Source organism: Ostrea edulis, chromosome 7 (assembly GCF_947568905.1).
Source record: "Ostrea edulis chromosome 7, xbOstEdul1.1, whole genome shotgun sequence".
NCBI classification, from domain to species: Eukaryota; Metazoa; Mollusca; class Bivalvia; order Ostreida; family Ostreidae; genus Ostrea; species Ostrea edulis.
The window spans coordinates 86980041-86997424 of NC_079170.1; the positions used below are offsets into that span (position 1 = coordinate 86980041).

General features: G+C 34.6%; 1 protein-coding gene across 10 annotated transcripts; it reads right to left on the reverse strand.

Moving 5' to 3' along the window:
- Nucleotides 1–1401: 1401 nt before the first annotated feature.
- Nucleotides 1402–13195, reverse strand: LOC125653404 (uncharacterized). Of its 10 annotated transcripts, none has more exons than XM_056142856.1 (13): nt 12837–13195; nt 11172–11415; nt 10607–10668; nt 10047–10181; nt 9391–9445; nt 9241–9302; nt 8531–8662; nt 7059–7717; nt 5296–5872; nt 4543–4641; nt 3240–3276; nt 2224–2344; nt 1402–1891 (listed from the first exon to the last, which is right to left on the reverse strand). In XM_056142856.1, exons 2-9 carry the CDS (start codon nt 11201–11203, stop codon nt 5789–5791), a joined length of 1221 nt encoding a protein of 406 aa, XP_055998831.1. In that variant the 5' UTR covers nt 11204–11415; nt 12837–13195; the 3' UTR covers nt 1402–1891; nt 2224–2344; nt 3240–3276; nt 4543–4641; nt 5296–5788. The 10 variants fall into 10 exon arrangements, with proteins under 10 accessions (XP_055998831.1, XP_055998834.1, XP_055998833.1 ...); XM_056142859.1 differs by lacking the exons at nt 11172–11415; nt 12837–13195 and adding an exon at nt 10761–10868 and having other exon boundaries at nt 7059–7297; nt 7586–7717; XM_056142858.1 differs by lacking the exons at nt 11172–11415; nt 12837–13195 and adding an exon at nt 10761–10868 and having other exon boundaries at nt 7059–7444; nt 7586–7717.
- Between the last annotated feature and the right edge of the window lie 4189 nt (nt 13196–17384).

Sequence of the window (17384 nt, forward strand, 5' to 3'; positions counted from 1 at the left end):
ATCTCGGCAGCTGCATTCCTTCTCATATATTCGTAAACAGATATCTACTGGTTTGCAAATCATTTGCACCCAAAATGACATTGTTTCGGAAAGGATTATAGTTTGCGTCAGTCTGTGGCATTGTGATGGCGGGTACGGTGGTCGCAAAAAATGAAATCTATGACCCTCTCTAATTCTGAACGGATAGAAATGAAGAATTTGGCGGCCACTGATGTTTCAGCCATTCAACTTCCAGATCCGAAAGCATCACAAGACCAACCTGTGCGTAGTGTCTCATCCAACCTGTGCGTAGTGTCTTACCCAACCTGTGCGTAGTGTCTCACCCAACATGTGCGTAGTGTCTCATACTCTGAAAACTTGTGATACGATCATCCTTCTCATGCACAGGGGCTGTGTTCACATGATACATTTACTAGAGTAAAAAATAAGACCAAACTGAGAAGCAGTACACAGGAGACTGACGATGATGTTTTTCTTACTGGTTTTTGTTTACATAATAGCATACATTCCTCCCCTTGTGTTTATGATATTATCCTACAGCATTGAAGACTTTAATTTTATTACGCTGTCGAAAACAGAAGGCCCGATATGGATATATGTTCCCCACATGGTGTTATTGTACCACGTTATCAGCCCCTTTATCTATGGATATTATGATACACAATTTAGAAAGTAGTTGATTTCGTGTTTTAAAGGACGGATTCACACCTTTAAATGTCTTTAACAATTTAACTAAGTAAATGAAATTCCTGTTTATTTCATAAACATATCTACACAATGTAACACACGGGGAGGAAGATCTTTGTGATAGAGATATAGATAAAACAGATTTATTATTCTCAGGTTAAATTCAGAACTAACCTGGCAGGCACTTAAACGTTGAAACAACCTCACTCTGTAACGTTGAATCAACGTTGAATTTTGGTTGCATATAAAATGTGAAGCAACGTCAGATATCAACGTTGATTCAACGTCACATGATAACGTTGCTCTTCTACGTTGAATTTTAAATGCGTATGACAGGTTACGCAATGTCAGGTATCAACGTTTCTCTCCAACATTGAATATTGGTTGCACATAAAGTTGAATCAACATGACATTTTGACGTCCTTTTAAAGCTTGATAGACGTTGATATTTGGTTGAAGCAACATTGTTAACTGGCTGAAAATACATTGAATTTTAACCTTATCATATAATAAGACATTAAATGATTGAAGAAAACTTCACAAAATATCATTGCATTCATGATTGAAAATGAATTACTTGATGTCAAATGTTTAAATACATTCTCCTACACTTCCAATCAATGAAATAACTTTCTGGCAAGATAGGTGAACAAATATTGTAATGTGACTATTAACCAAATCAAAATACCATGGGAATCATAATATTACACAAAATTGAGATCAATAGCAATTACATTTATTCAAGAATTAATCATGTTATAAAGACAAACCGATATGTGTAACAAAAGCATCTTTCACATTGCAAACTACATGTACATGTATGTCCTTATTAAAGGCAAAATAAACCATTGATTTATCCACAAGTCCGCACAACTGATTGGTTACTGCTGGTCTCGAGAAGATTGTTTATAAGATGAAGAAATAAAAGTTGAAATGGATAAAACAAACTTCACAAGAAACGTTTTCTCCTTATGAAAGGTGAATCTAACGAACAGTGATCAATCTCTTAACACCTATAAGCAATACAAAATAAAGAGTTGGGCAAACACGGACCCCTGGATATACCAGAGGCGGGATCAGGTGCCTAGGAGTAGAAATCATCCCCTGTCGACTTGTCACACTCGCCGTGAGCCCTATATCTTGATCCGGTATCGAAATTCCAAAAGAAGAAGTTTCCCTTCATCCAAATCCTGTAAAATTGCAACTGTAAAAAAAGATAAAATATCTGAGACATTTCCAATGTTTATCTGTATGATGTATGGTACTGATTTAAATCAACTTTATTTCATATTTGGTTAACTTTCGCAAGAAAGGCAAAATTGCAATATAAACAAGATTTCATTTTAGTGACCTTATAGCTCAGAAGAAAAGCGAATGAAAATACATGTATCTATTCAAATAATAAATTCACTTAAGAAAGTGTCCATGGATACATACCCATTTCTGATATCAAGATACCTGATATTCAAATGAAAATTATTCAAACAAATCACACTGATCACAAATATCATGATATTTGATTACATATTCATTTACCATTATTCCTTTCCTCTTCCACCTCCACCAATACTTTCAGGTGCATACTTTAGAATACGTCCCATTTCATCATATATCTTTCTTTGTGTGGTATCACGGTGTCTCTGAATGATGACGCTCTCTAAAAATTGTATCATATGAAATAAATTAAACACATTATATTTCAAATGGTTGCACAATAAATTGATTTAGTAGATACCTGCTTCCTTTTCATGAACAGAAAGATATTTCACTGACTAAGCTGAACTTTGTAAAATTAAAATGATAAATTTAATTTCAATTATGATTACTTGTACCTTTGATCGGTTTGCATGAAAACAAAAGTACGTACCACCTATCCTTCTGTGTTTAGTAAACCAGAAGGAATAAAATAATTAGATAGGTTACATGAGGAATATGTTTTGGTTCCAGCTGACAAAGCTAGTAACAACATTGTCTTTGTTTGTAAGGCTCATTATTACAACTGTATTTCAAACGAACTTGGCATTAATTCCACTTTTGGTAATCATACTTATACTCCAACTGCCCTTTCAAAAGATGAAATTCTTCAAAACTATGCTTCAGTTTTAGACAAATTTGATATTCCAGTCCATGGGTCGAATGAATATGAGTTACCGTACCTATACTGGATTCCTAAACTACATAAAAACCCATACAAACGAAGATACATTGCTGGATCCAGTAAGTGCTCTACCAAGCCCCTACCTTTGCCCCTCACTAAAATGTTAACAGCTGTGAAGGAGAAACTTCAAACTTACTGTGCGACTACATATACCAGAAGTGGTGTTAATCAAATGTGGATTCTAAAAAATTCTTAAGAACGTTTAGTAAACTTGAAATTACAGATTTTTTCCCAAATCAATAGCATTACAACCTATGACTTTTCAACACTATACACGACCATTCCTCATCATAAATTAAAGACTAAACTTTTTGACATCATAGACAGTTGCTTCTTCAACAAAAACGGAAAACGGAAATATTCATATCTGGTGATCAGTCATTCAAAAACTTACTTTGTTAAACACCACTCTGATTCCACGCACAAGTACTCTGAAGTTGAAATAAGAAATATGCTAGAGTTCCTCAATGACAATATCTTCGTGGTCTTTGGTGATCAGGTCTTCCAACAGTCTGATGGAATTCCCATGGGCACGAATTGTGCTCCTTTGTTAGCTGACCTGTTTTTATATTCATATGAAGCAGAATTTATTCAAAAACTTCTACATGAGAAGAAAAAATCTCTCGCTGGGACCTTCAATTCGACTTTTAGATATATCGATGACGTTTTGTCTATTAACAATGATAGCTTTCATTCATATGTCGATTTAATATATCCCTGTGAGCTCGAAATAAAGGACACCACAGAGTCGTCCACTTCTGCTTCATGCTTAGATATTTTATTGAAAGTAGACATTAACGGCAAACTGACAACTCAACTGTATGACAAACGGGATGATTTCAGCTTCTCCATCGTCAACTTCCCATATTTATGGAGCAATATTCCATTATCACCTGCATATGGTGTTTATATATCTCAACTGATTCGATATGCAAGAGCTTGTTCTGGGTATAGTCAGTTTTTAAATCGAGGTAAGCTACTGACAAACAAGTTGATGGTACAGGGATTTCAACAGTCTCGATTGAAGTCAGCATTTCGCAAATTCTATGGTCGTTATAACGATCTAGTTCGTCAATACAACCTCGCATTGAGTCAAATGCTGTCTGACGTGTTTCATACCGATTGTTAGGCCGTTCTTGACACACTGATTTTGACTGCGGATACCTCCGTTTACCTGATCAGGATATGGGGCTCACGGCGGGTGTGACCGGTCAACAGGGGATGCTTAATCCTCCTAGGCACCTGATCCCACCTCTGGTGTGTCCAGGGGTCCGTGTTTGCCCAACTATCTATTTTGTATTGCTTGTAGGAGTTATGAGATTGATCACTGTTCGTTATCTTCATCTTGCATATATATATATATATATATATATATATATATATATATATATATATATATATATAAAGTGGAACATAACACAACACATCACTTGCATATGGTGGTTATGTCTTTCAATTGATTTGTTACACAAAGGCATGCTCTACGCGTATAACCAGTTTTTAAATCGAGGCTGATGATCAATAAGTTGATTTTATATGGGTTCCAACATTCTCGTTTAAAAAGTCAGCATTTTACAATTTCTATGGTCATTTTACAAACAAAACCGGTCATTTGGTCGCATGTTGTCTGACTTGTTTCGTACAAATATTTAGTCGTTCTTTATATTCTAAACTTTACTATGAATTACTCCATTTACCAGTTGATAAAGATATAGGGTTCATGACATGTTGACCGATCAACAGGAGATGCAAGTTCCGTCCTAGGCACCTGACCCCATCACTGGTATATCCAGGGTCTGTGTTTGTAAAAAAAAAAGTATTGATTGTCCCTGCTTTCATTTCAGGTGCAGCGCAAACTGAATAATAAGTGTGTACTCGGAGACATAAATAACTGCTAGTTCATTTCGACATGAATTGTTTTCTTTTTTCTGGAAAGGTACTTCGAAATCGCCTGTATGACCAAAAGAGGGTAAACGTTGATTGCATGCAAAGTGAAGATAACGAACAGTGATCAATCTCATAACTCTCCATGTATATATAAAAAAAAATGAAAATCATGTAAACAAAATACATATTTATTTATAACGGAGTAATACCAACATTTTATCTACTGTGTATTATCAGCAGATATACTAAACAAATGTTCAAAAACATATATGTTGTGTGTCTCGTCACGATTGTCGGGTTTCAAAACATTTTGAATATATGTTTAACGTATCCTAGTTATATGTTCAATGCGTGTTAAATATTATAATTGTGTGTAATGCATGTTAAACATATGAGTGATATAAACATAGTGTTAAAAGTTTGCATGTAGATAATATGAAAATGATAAGGAGAATATGTGAATATCATATGAACAAAATGTATGTTTATCATAAAGTGATACAAACATATGCTATTCATACTATAAACAAATGTTAATCATATGTTTGAAAACATATATTTACCTTAAGTGCTCCTTTTATATATCGAGTTTTCCGTAAGCTGTAAGATTCAAATTATATGTTGATTAAGTAGTTTGCTACATTCTGGTTTTCATTCATCATTTTATCTTCATGTCTGATTTATCTTAACAAGTCAAATCACTAAGTACTAATATTATAAGCCAGACTATGTTCTTAAATTTTATGATTATTGCGAAATAAAGTTTATTGCAATGAATTTGAGTGATCGAAATGCATGCGATCGTTGCTAAATAAAATCAACAAATATTATTCTTACCTGCTCTTGCAAGTACCTATAGATATACATATAGATGACGGTTTCCAGACATTCGTTCATCATATATATATAAGCACGTTTGCTTGTAACAGGCAGTTTAAATAATGATCGTTATTATGTAGCTAGAACATCATTACAGGCTATAGAATCACATATATATAATTCGTTATCATTGAAACCTTAGGAATACCAACTGGGATCGTTCTATTCTACATACCCCTACCTATTCCATGACATTCCCGCCTTCGAATCTGCATGGATCTGGCATTGAGTAAGACATCCACTGTCGTCTTTTAGCAAACTCTAGTCAAGGTTGAAACGAATATATTGGACCAACCTATCAATATCGCTAGTGACGTTGTATCCAAATTCCCATAACTAGTCCTACGACGATTCAACAACTCATTGTAGCACATGAACTATTACCGTCATTTTAGACCGTACGTTTCAAGGGAATTCATATTTCTCCCTAACTATGTTTCACCGATTCAAAATTCGCATGACGTGTGAAGTAGATTAATGTCTACAGGTCTCGACATCGCAAATGTAGCGAACAAATGTGGTTGTATCACTGGGTAATGATAACCGGGAATCTACCGTTCGAGGGTATGTGTCACCGAAATATTTTACAAGTAAACTACATGTATCGATTTTCATTGTGACTCAGTAGTTTTCTAATACAGTCCTTCTAATAATATCATTTAATAAATGAACTGCGTGCATAACCACTCTCGAACAATTTTGGTCAATTAAACGTCATGTGTCGAGGACGAAGATTGGGAGTAATTTCTATTTTGTAATGTTTCCATAGTGAATCAGAAATTACATATAAAAAGTACAGTGTTGGTTTTCAATATTGTACATTATTAGTCACATATTATATTCAATGTGTGATTTCGGATTTACAAACAATCTTCAACTTCGAGGCATTCACACAGGTTTAATACCAGATATTGAATGTTAGTGGCTTAAAATAGGGAAATGGACATCTCCTGAATCATTTGGCAATCAACCAAATATTTAGTGTTAACAGTTCACATCCTGGAAATAATTCTTCTAAACAGGCAACCCGTGCGTTATTTAATGTCGCCTCAAAGTATTTCAATTAATCACATACTTTATTTACAGCAATTTTCAAATTTAGACAGAAACCCGACGTAAAAGCGTCAGATAATATGCCTTTCATATTTACACAATCCCCAAACATTGCTATAAAATCTAAGACGCGAAATGACAACATTCGTAAATATGTATACATATAGAGTAGTGCAATTTAAAATGATTAGTATTTACACTATTTTTATAGACACACACCAACAATTCACTCACTTTCTTGAGAGAGAGAGAGAGAGAGAGAGAGAGAGAGAGAGAGAGAGAGAGAGAAATTTTCATTGTTGGTCCCCTTTCGGGAGGAGAGTCAATTTTGAAAATATGTTTAAAATAAAACTCCAACATGGAGAAGATATTATTACTCATTGCTAATAGTTACTCCCTGTGATGTTTCCTCTCCATCTACGCCTTGGACAAGTGGTGCATCGTGGAAGCCATTTTCGTCACACTCGTCCATTTCCTGAACGTTGCAGTACGTGTCATGAATGTCAATGAGGTTCATATCCTGTTCCTCGCTTTCAATGGGCTTGTTGTCACATGTCACTTCGTGCTTCGGTTTCTTTTTCACTTCGCTGTAGACGTAGTCTTTCATATCTTCATCCGCAATGACCACAGATGCTAGACCATTATTAGAAGGCCCAGACTGTTCAATAACAGGTATTTCAAGAGCTTCGCGAACATTTGCTGCGTTAGAAACACCCCCCTGCCCTAAGACCATATTATCAGAGATTTCCATATAGACATCAACTGAAGCTTCAGTATCATCTTGAACAGTAACGATACGTCTTAGATATTTCAATAATGCGTGTATAATGATCATAACTATGACACATACTATCAGCGACCCTATTCCTATGACTATAGGTAAATTATTAGAACTTGAATCAATATTTGTAGCACTGTTACCACTTTCAGATGGTACAAGGATTTGTACAATTTCGGTTCCAGGCTGTTGATTGTATTCCGGTGTTGATTTGTACTTCGGTGTTGATTTGTATTCCGGTGTTGATCCAGTTGTCGGCCATACTTCCGGTCTCTCTTGAAATGCACAAAAAGTGATTAAATTCAAAGTGTTACTTCCTTGAATGCCGATCCCCAAGATGTTCTAACTTTTATACATTTTCATTAAAAGTGCCTTATATTCCTTTTTTGAACCCTGCTTTATTTATTTGCAGCAGAGGCAATGTTAATGCAGAGTGCATTTACATTTTAATGCAATTCCAGGACATCACAATAACATTAACATCTAAATTTTAATCAGTTCTAAATTTCAAAAATCCAGAGAGCTTTCATGAATTAATTTACATACATCTTTTATAGCTGATTCACAGCTGAAATGATCTAGCTATAATTGCATCCCGTAAATTCTTTCTACCCTTCGAATACTTTATATGTTGTGATCACTATTCAACGTCAATTCGCCAGAAACGTACATTTAAATACTCTTAAAAGTCTAATATTATGCAAAAGAGCACTGATAAAAGATGAAAGTTAGCAAGTACTCGGGTATTTCAATCTAAATTCGTTTATAAAATTGAATTAAAATTTTTATTCCGTTTTAAGGCTTAAAAATATCTGCCCTCGTCAGACAAAAGATTGAGGCTTTAAAAGATCCACGGTTACTCTCTGTAATGTAATTGGTTTATCAGTGCCAACATGATGGTTCAGTATGACGATATTAAGTCATTCTAATTATTGAATCAAAATTGAGGGAAAAACCCAAATGGCATTAGTTTTCGAATACATGTATGTCCAAAGTCAGAAGAGAGAAGCAATCAGTAATCAATTGATATCATGGAAGCTTGTATTCATTTTGTATAAATACTTCTCAATTACAAAATAACTAATTACCCGTTGCCCCACAGCCGTATCTGTAATTGCACTTATTAATTGAACAATTGCACTGCTCTCGACAAGTGAATCCAAACGATGGATAGATGCAGGTGGATGAGCAATTATCACCAAAATGTCCGAGAGGGCATTCTGAAATATTATGTAATCGACACCATATATATATGACTGTGCAGCATTTCGCAAATACTATGGTAGTTAAAATGATCTTATTTGTAATTGCAACCTGACATTAGGAAGACGCGTTTCATGACAATTGTTAGGTTGTACTTTACGCACCGACTTCAATTACCGATTACCCCGTTTCTCTGGTCGAGATATAGGACCCATCATGGGTTGGACAGGTTCACAAGGGGTGATTACTCCTCCTAACATCACCTCTGTCCGTGTTTACCCAAGTCTCTATTTTGTATTACTAATAGAAATTACGAGATTGGTCGTTATCCCCACTCTTTATCATTAATATGTTCAGCGAATATATTTGAAATTCATTCTGTCGTCTCTCACAGATTTAAATTAATTGAGATATCAAGAGAGCATATTATTGAATTTGATTGAATTATTACAATTTCCAGTTGTGCCAATGCCAAACAGCGAAGGTGGATTATCTACAAATTGATATCTTATTAGTACATATTTAAGTTAATTGATACATGTACATTGTTTAATGAACGTACCTTTTTAATTTCCGATGCAAAATAATACATTACCTAGGCATACATTCTTTGTTCTGTAGTAGTTTGTGCAGCATTTTCCATGTTCACTTGTCTCCCTTTAATCAACATTCAACGAAAAATGTCTTTAGATCAATACATTAATCGTTTCTGCGGTTTATGTATATCAAACCAGCAGGGACTTACCCAGTTGCGCAGTCATTTGGTGATTTTGTCTTGGTTCGTCGTCGTAGAGGATACTCTATCAAAGAAATTCCAAATCGATTCATTAAATCTAAGACAATTTCGTTCACGATCTTCATCTCTCTCACTGCAAACAGGCTTATTGTTTCGAACTTGTTATTATTGATGATGCATACCAATGCATTGATTTCTTTGTTTTTGATGACAATTTACACAATAATACCGATGATAACTTTACCAAAATTTTCTCCTATATATTTCGATTGTCTTGAAGTCTCTCATTTTAACGAGCAATATTTACATTCACTGAAACATTCCTCTTATACATTTTTTAATTGATATTGCTTTCGTCATACAAAATGAATACATGTTTGTTACAAACTAGTTTGATCCGTTTTTTAGTACCACCTGTCAGCATAAGCATTACCAAATATGGAGCTTTGTCAAGATTGATACATGGCAATGATGAACATTAAATACTGACAATATTTATTCACGTATCAAGAAAAGATATATTTGCTCGGTTTTCCAACAAAAGTTAGGAAACAAGTAGTTTATTATTTGTTCTGTAAATTGTTACGGAAATCATACTTGAATTTGCAAATTTTACCATATGCATAGGATAAATGTAAATTTCAACAGCGTACATAAGTATATACCTGTAGTAAAAACACATCCAGTTACATGGTTGCAGTTGGTAGGTGAACATGGGCAATTACTTAAGCAACGGAATCCAAAGGCAGGATAGTTGCATGGCGATGAACAGTTTTCTCCGAAATATCCAGATGGACAAACTAAAATATGCACAATGCATGAATGTAGCATATTTATAGAGAGAGGGGAGAGAGCAAGAGAAACTTAGAGAGAGAAACCTCTGAATTGCGCAACACTCCGAATTTTTCTATCCATCTTTTGCTATTGTACCTTATTTATCCTATTGCATTAACATTGGTGGATTCACACAAAATCAAGGGAGAGAAAAATACCTGCATCATATAACGAAAGTGGGAATAGAACAATACTTCAGCTTTTCATTGAATGTCAGAATATCGGATAGCTTCAAGTTGAGCATGCATGTGGTTTAGCAATAAAACAGCCAGTGTAAATCATTTCATATTTCAAAATAGACTTTAGTATCCAAAATCCTTCTTCCATCTTCCAATATAAAATTCAAATTCTGATTACTGTGTTCTCATTTATATCATAAAATAACAATCACCTTGACAGGTGGAACCAACTTTGATGTAGTTTGTGCAGCATCTTTCATATCCATTTATAACCCTTCAAAATTAAAGGCAATGTCCAAAATATTTTCTTTATAATCAGAATACAATTATACAGTATACAGGTGTGGATACATAACGATGACCTACCCTGTGGAACAGGCGCTGTAAGCAGATAGCTTTAATGCAATGATCACAATCGCAAATAAAGTTCCAGTTTGCTGAAAATGCATTACGAATGGACAACGTAGTGAATTGTTCGTGAAAGCAATTAGAACTGTATCACGCATGCAGCAAATACACACTATATATGTATTGACTTGATTTTATGATTTGTGTGTACTCTCTTCCGTGTTAATTGATTAGTATAAAAGTATGATAAGTTGTGGCAAACAAGTGAGGCAGTAAAGGGAAAAAATAACATATGTAAGAGAAACCTATCAATCAATAACATGTACCTTTATCTTTATATTTTTAAAGTCCTTATTTTTAAGTCGGAAATACTAATAACAGTGAAACCCATCTACGTGTATTCAATTATTACTATTTACAACTATTTACCTACTTGCGCGGATGTTGGCGCTAGGGGTCATATTGTGGGAGGAAACCGTAGTACCTAAAGGAAACCCTCGTGTCCGAGCGGGCGATCATGACGCATGTAATCATACAACCACTGCCGATTACTGGGATTGAACGCGGGTCGCAGAGGTGAGAAGCGAGTGCATTACGCTATCCATGCACCTTTTTATGTACATGTAATGTTAATTACACCTTTGTTTTGTTGTTTCAATTATGCCAGTAAGATCTAAAATAAAAGATCAGATCACATTAGATTTAGTTACAGGTGACTCGGATTAACATACTAAAGTATATATTGCATATTGATTTAACATAATTCGAAAAATTATCCAAACATACACTTATTATATCTACTTTACCAACATCCAAACATACGTTTAATAGATATTTCTTGTTTTGAACATACCATTTTGATCAACTCAAAAGGACTGGAAAAAATTTCTAACCACTTACTATTTCCTCTCCTAAAATATCACAATACGCCATGCGAGATACTAATTAACAGGTAGAAAGTACAATAATTAGATGATTATTCAAGTTTCATCTATAAATTTGTGAAAAGATAAAAAAATATATATGTTAGCCCGTTCTACTATCATACATTTAATATATCTACTACACGTGTGGAATTCTCCAAACATACACTCAATGACACATGTATGTAGGAGTTATGAGATTGATCACTGTTCGTTATCTTCACCTTGCATGTATGTACTGCTTAATGTGCAACTTTTTCAAATAAAACATACACTAAATAATGTATATACTATTTGCTTTGAAGATTGTTAGATATGTATTGATATACATGTATAGAAGTATTCAGTGCATGTATGTATGCTTGTGACTGCTACATAAACCAACACAATACGAGTTGATACATCATTATAAAATCTCCGAGAATTCTATGCATTTCCAATTCTCTGATGTAATGTTCGATCAACCAATGTTATGACGTTACAACGAGAAATCGCTGTTAGATTGATTGATCGATAGGACATTGTTTAACATCCCGCTCAAAAAGTTTTCACTTATATGGAGACGTCACAATTGGCAATGAAGGGCTGCACAATTTAGGTCTATGCTCGGCGCTTACGCCCTTTGAGCAGAAAGGGATCGTTATCGTACCACATCTGCTGTGACATGGGGCCTCGTTTATTTTTTGTAGTCTCATCCGAAGGACCGCCCCATTTAGTCGCCTCTTACGACAAACAAGTGGTACTGAGGACAACCCCATGCTATTTCAGAGGTGGGTTGATGTGCATAGGAGGAGTAAGCATTCCTCGTTGACCGGTCACATCCATCGTGAGCTCTATATCTTGATCAGGTAAACGGAGTAATATTTCTACCAACGCAATGGAAAAGATTGAGAGCTCTACTTAGGATAAAATAAAACGACGTTTTAGTCGTGCCACATAACGTGTAACGCCAGGCTGATGATTATCATACTACAGTCTGCTGTGTTAAATATTCGATATAAATTTATAATTGATCGTATGAAATGATAAGAATTATTTTAACGAATGGGATGAACTGTGAGCATTAAATATTAATGACTCATTAACATAACGCAGTTTTCTAAAATGGTATCTTCAAAATCATATATTGATACGAATATAATAGAAAAAACTAAGAATGTATCGTTCTTACCATATTGTCAGTCCATCATACCATTCATATCCACAAATTTTGTTAAGTGCAACTCATGTCAAAACTGACGATTCGCAGCTAGTTTTTTGCTGGATCTCATATATCATAAAATAAGAGGAACAACATTATATGAGTGAAAATGTCATTTAATCAAATAAATGACGTAAAAAGACAACATATAAAAGAAAATCTAAAAATAATAATTGGCTGAGATATACAGGCAAGCAAACAAGGTAAAATGTGACTAGATTGAATGAGAAACATAATGACAAGTCATACAGAAGATATCCCAGCCAATACAATTTCAAGAAAACTAACTACATTAACTGAAAATAATTTTTACCAATCATAATTATAAAAATTGTAGCAAAAAAGTGTTCATGTTTTCTAATACTTCGATGATATTTGTTTTACCATTCCTCATGGCGGGTGTGACCGGTCAACAGGGGATGCTTACTCCTCCTAGGCACCTGATCCCACCTCTGGTGTGTCCAGGGGTCCGTGTTTGCTCAACTATCTATTTTGTATTGCTTGTAGGAGTTATGAGTTATGAGATTGATCACTGTTCGTTATCTTCACCTTGCATACATGTTTCTTCGTTAATCACAAATCATTCAATTGTTAATCTCTGATTTATAGAGAGTCACATTAGAAAATGAGTCAATTACTCCATACAATTTGTCTTTTTGCTGGCAATTCTTGGGTGGTGCAGCAGCACACATACTTTAATCAGCACGTATGTTTGCTTGTGGCTCTTTTTTGCACCATTTTTTTGGCTGTAATTTTTATAATTGTTAGTCATTATGTTTCTCATCGAATCTAGTCAGATTTTACCTTGTTTGCTTGCCTGTATATCTCAGCCAATTATTATTTTTAGATTTTGTTTTATATGTTGTCTTTTTACGTCATTTGATTAAATGACATTTTCACTCCATCATACGATATCCTTTGTAGGATTCAATTGTTCATACGATTGACCAATCATTTCTACGATATATTTCTATCGTTTCAACGATTTGATAGATTTGTATTTCTTTACATGACAACTGAAGGCATCGAATAGTGATCAATCCCATGAAAACTTTACAGTATACAAAACTGAGAGTAGAACAAACAAGAACTCCTGAAAAAACACAAATGGTATCGGGTGTCTATATGTGAACGCGCGAAATGATGAGCTTATAAACGCCTTACGGGTCACATTTTGCTGGATTGATTAATCTCATAAATCCCATTAGTATATGTTTTAGTATATCACAAATATAAATGTCTCATCTGTACAGTTAAAAATAGAGTAATGAAAATGATAGTGCGTGTAAATATGATGGTGGGATACTTTATCCAAGCACCTACAAGGGTTATTTATCACACCAAGCCAAGATTACACCTATATTTGACGGTGAGAATGAGTAACATGCAAGGTGAAGATAACGAACAGTGATCAATCTCATAACTCCTACAAACAATACAAAATAGATAGTTGGGCAAACACGGACCCCTGGACACACCAGAGGTGGGATCAGGTGCCTAGGAGGAGTAAGCATCCCCTGTTGACCGGTCACACCCGACGTGAGCCCCATATCCTGATCAGGTAAACGGAGTTATCCGCAGTCAAAATTAGTGTGTCAAGAACGGCTTAACAATCGGTATGAAACACGTCAGACAGCATTTGACCCAATGCGAGGTTGTATTGACGAACTGTACTATGAAAAGTATAAAAAAAAAAAAACATATATAAATTTCTCTTTTACGTATGAAAGGCGAAGATAACGAACAGTGATCAATCTCATAACTCCTATAAGCAATACAGAAAAGAGAGTTGGGCATACACGGACCCCTGGATATACCAGAGGTGGGATCAGGTGGCTAGGAGGAATAAGCATTCCCTGTCGACCAGTCACACCCCCAATGAGCCCTATATCTTGATCAGGTAAATGGAGTTATCCGTAATCACAATCAGTGTGCCACGAACGGCCTAGCAATCGGCATGAAACACGTCAGAGAACATTTGACCCCATGATAGGTTGTATTGACAAACTAAATCGTTATAACAACCATAGAATTTGCGAAATGCTTATTTTAAACGCGACTGTTGGAACCCCTACGCCCTCAACTTGTTTGTTAGTAGCCTGCTTCGATTTAAAAACTGATCATATGAAGAACAAGCTCTTGCTTATCGAATCAGTTGAGAGATCTAAACACCATATGCAGGTGGTAATGGAATATTGCTACATAAATATGGGAAGTTGGCGATGGAGAAGTTGAAATCATCCTGTTTGTCATAAAGTTGAGTTGTTAGTTTGCCATTAATATTTACTTTCAATAAGATATCCAAATATGAAGCAGAAGTGGACGACACTGATGTCTTATTTCAAGTTCACTGGGAAATATTGAATCGACATATGAATGAAAATTACTATCGTTAATAGATAATACATCTTCGATACATCTGAATATCGAATTGAAGGCCACAGCAAGAGATTTTTGTCTTCTCACATTTAAAAAACCCCAATCTGCTTCATAGGAATATAAAAACAGGTCGGCCAACAAAGGAGCACACTTCGTGCCCATTGGGGATTCCAACAGACTGTTTGAAGACCTGATCACCAAAGACCACGAAGATATTGTCTATGAGGAACTCCATCATACTTTTTATTTTAACTTCAGAGTACCATATGTTTGTATTGCTAAATTGTGTATCTAGACAATAGGTTGCAATGGAACTTTCAGGCGTAAACATGGACTACGGACACCCTGTATTGTTGATGAAGCCGTGACAAAAAGACGGCAAAAGTGTAAGTGAGTAATAACTAGGGGAAGCTAGGCCACATTAATTCTGGTGAAGTTATTGGGTTTATTCATTCCATTGGGGCCGGAATGACCCCAATCTATGCATCCAGAATTTCTCCTTGGTTTTTTTTTCTCCACATTATTGACCATAATACTCACTGGACCGATATGTCATTAGAACGAGTTAACATACGGCTGAAGCATACTGATTAGTTAACTCGTTCTTTGTTTTTGACTTGATCCAGCGTAGGACTGATTAGTTCAGTTTAGTCTTGACGCTCGATGGGAACAAAAATATCAACTGCTGTGAAGGAGAAACTTCAAACGTACTGTGCAACAACAAATACCAGAAGTGGTGTAAATCGAATGTGGGTACTAAAAACCTTTTGGTAAATTTAAAACCACAAAACTTTTCTGAAATCAACAAAATCAAAATGTATAATTTTTAAACACTTTACATGAACATTCGTCATGGCAAACTAAAGACTGTTTTGACACCAGAAACAGTTGCTTTTTGAAAATGAAAAATTCATTTATTAGTTTGATGAAAGATGAAGATAACGAATAGTGATCAATCCCATAACTCCCTTAAGCAATACAAAATAAAGAGTTGGGCAAACACGGATTTCTGAATACACCAGAGGTGGGATCAGGTACCCGGGAGGAGTAAGCATCCTTGTGGATCGGTCACACCCACCGTAAGTCCTATATCTTTATCCATAGTCAAAATTAATCAACCCATTACTATTAAAAGTTATTATATTAAGAATATGTTAATAAGATACATGTATATCAATATTGATGTTAAAAAGATTCTGGAGTACAAAATAGCAAAAACATTCTATGTCCAGATGTTTGTTTTACATTCATTGAAGCAATTACTGATGTTTATCAATTTTTGACATATTTCGAGGAAATATGAAATATTTTACATGCATTTCCGTAAATACGTGGTTATATATAATGATGATATCAAGTTTGTTTGCAATAAAGCTTTTATTAATTAATTATTACAAAATGAATCATAGTATGATGATTTGATTAGATTTATAGATTCGTTCATATGCTTTCTAAATATAAATTTCAAGTGAATAATCGTGTATTAGTTTTCCCTCAATATAAGGATACATACATTTTGCAGATGTCAATGGTCAATTCCAAATTGCATTTATACAACAAACAACTCAAGTTCAGTCAAGTGTTTGTGAAAGTTGTTTGTTCAAATTCTTGTTGTTTTTGTTTATAATGTAAATGACTGGGTTTGTTTAGAATGCTTCCTTAACACATACATAGATAAATAATTATTTTCAATGTCCGTGATGTAATAATACATAATGAATAAAGTAAATAGTATAGACATATGGTGTGATATAACATTACCATCGTCTTTTATTATCACATCGCTCTCCTAATCACATGTACCGAAATAGAAGATGAATATCATTTTATTTTGGTTCATATGTTCTAAAATGACGTGAGAACATATGCATAAAGGAAAAATATTATTTTTCAAAAAATTCATTTCAGATTTATTCAAATTTTATTTACTAGAAAAGAACATTTTTGACACTTTTTAAAAACGTGAGGACTAGAATATATATATACATAGATTTTATCCTTGGACGAATTTGGCTCCACTTTTTGGCACGCTGTTTTTGGCTATATTTAGCTCTAAAACTTCATAGTTATTTCGGATTTCAAACATTTCGGTTGAGCATCACTGGTGACATTATTTGTCGAAATGCGCATCTGGTGCAT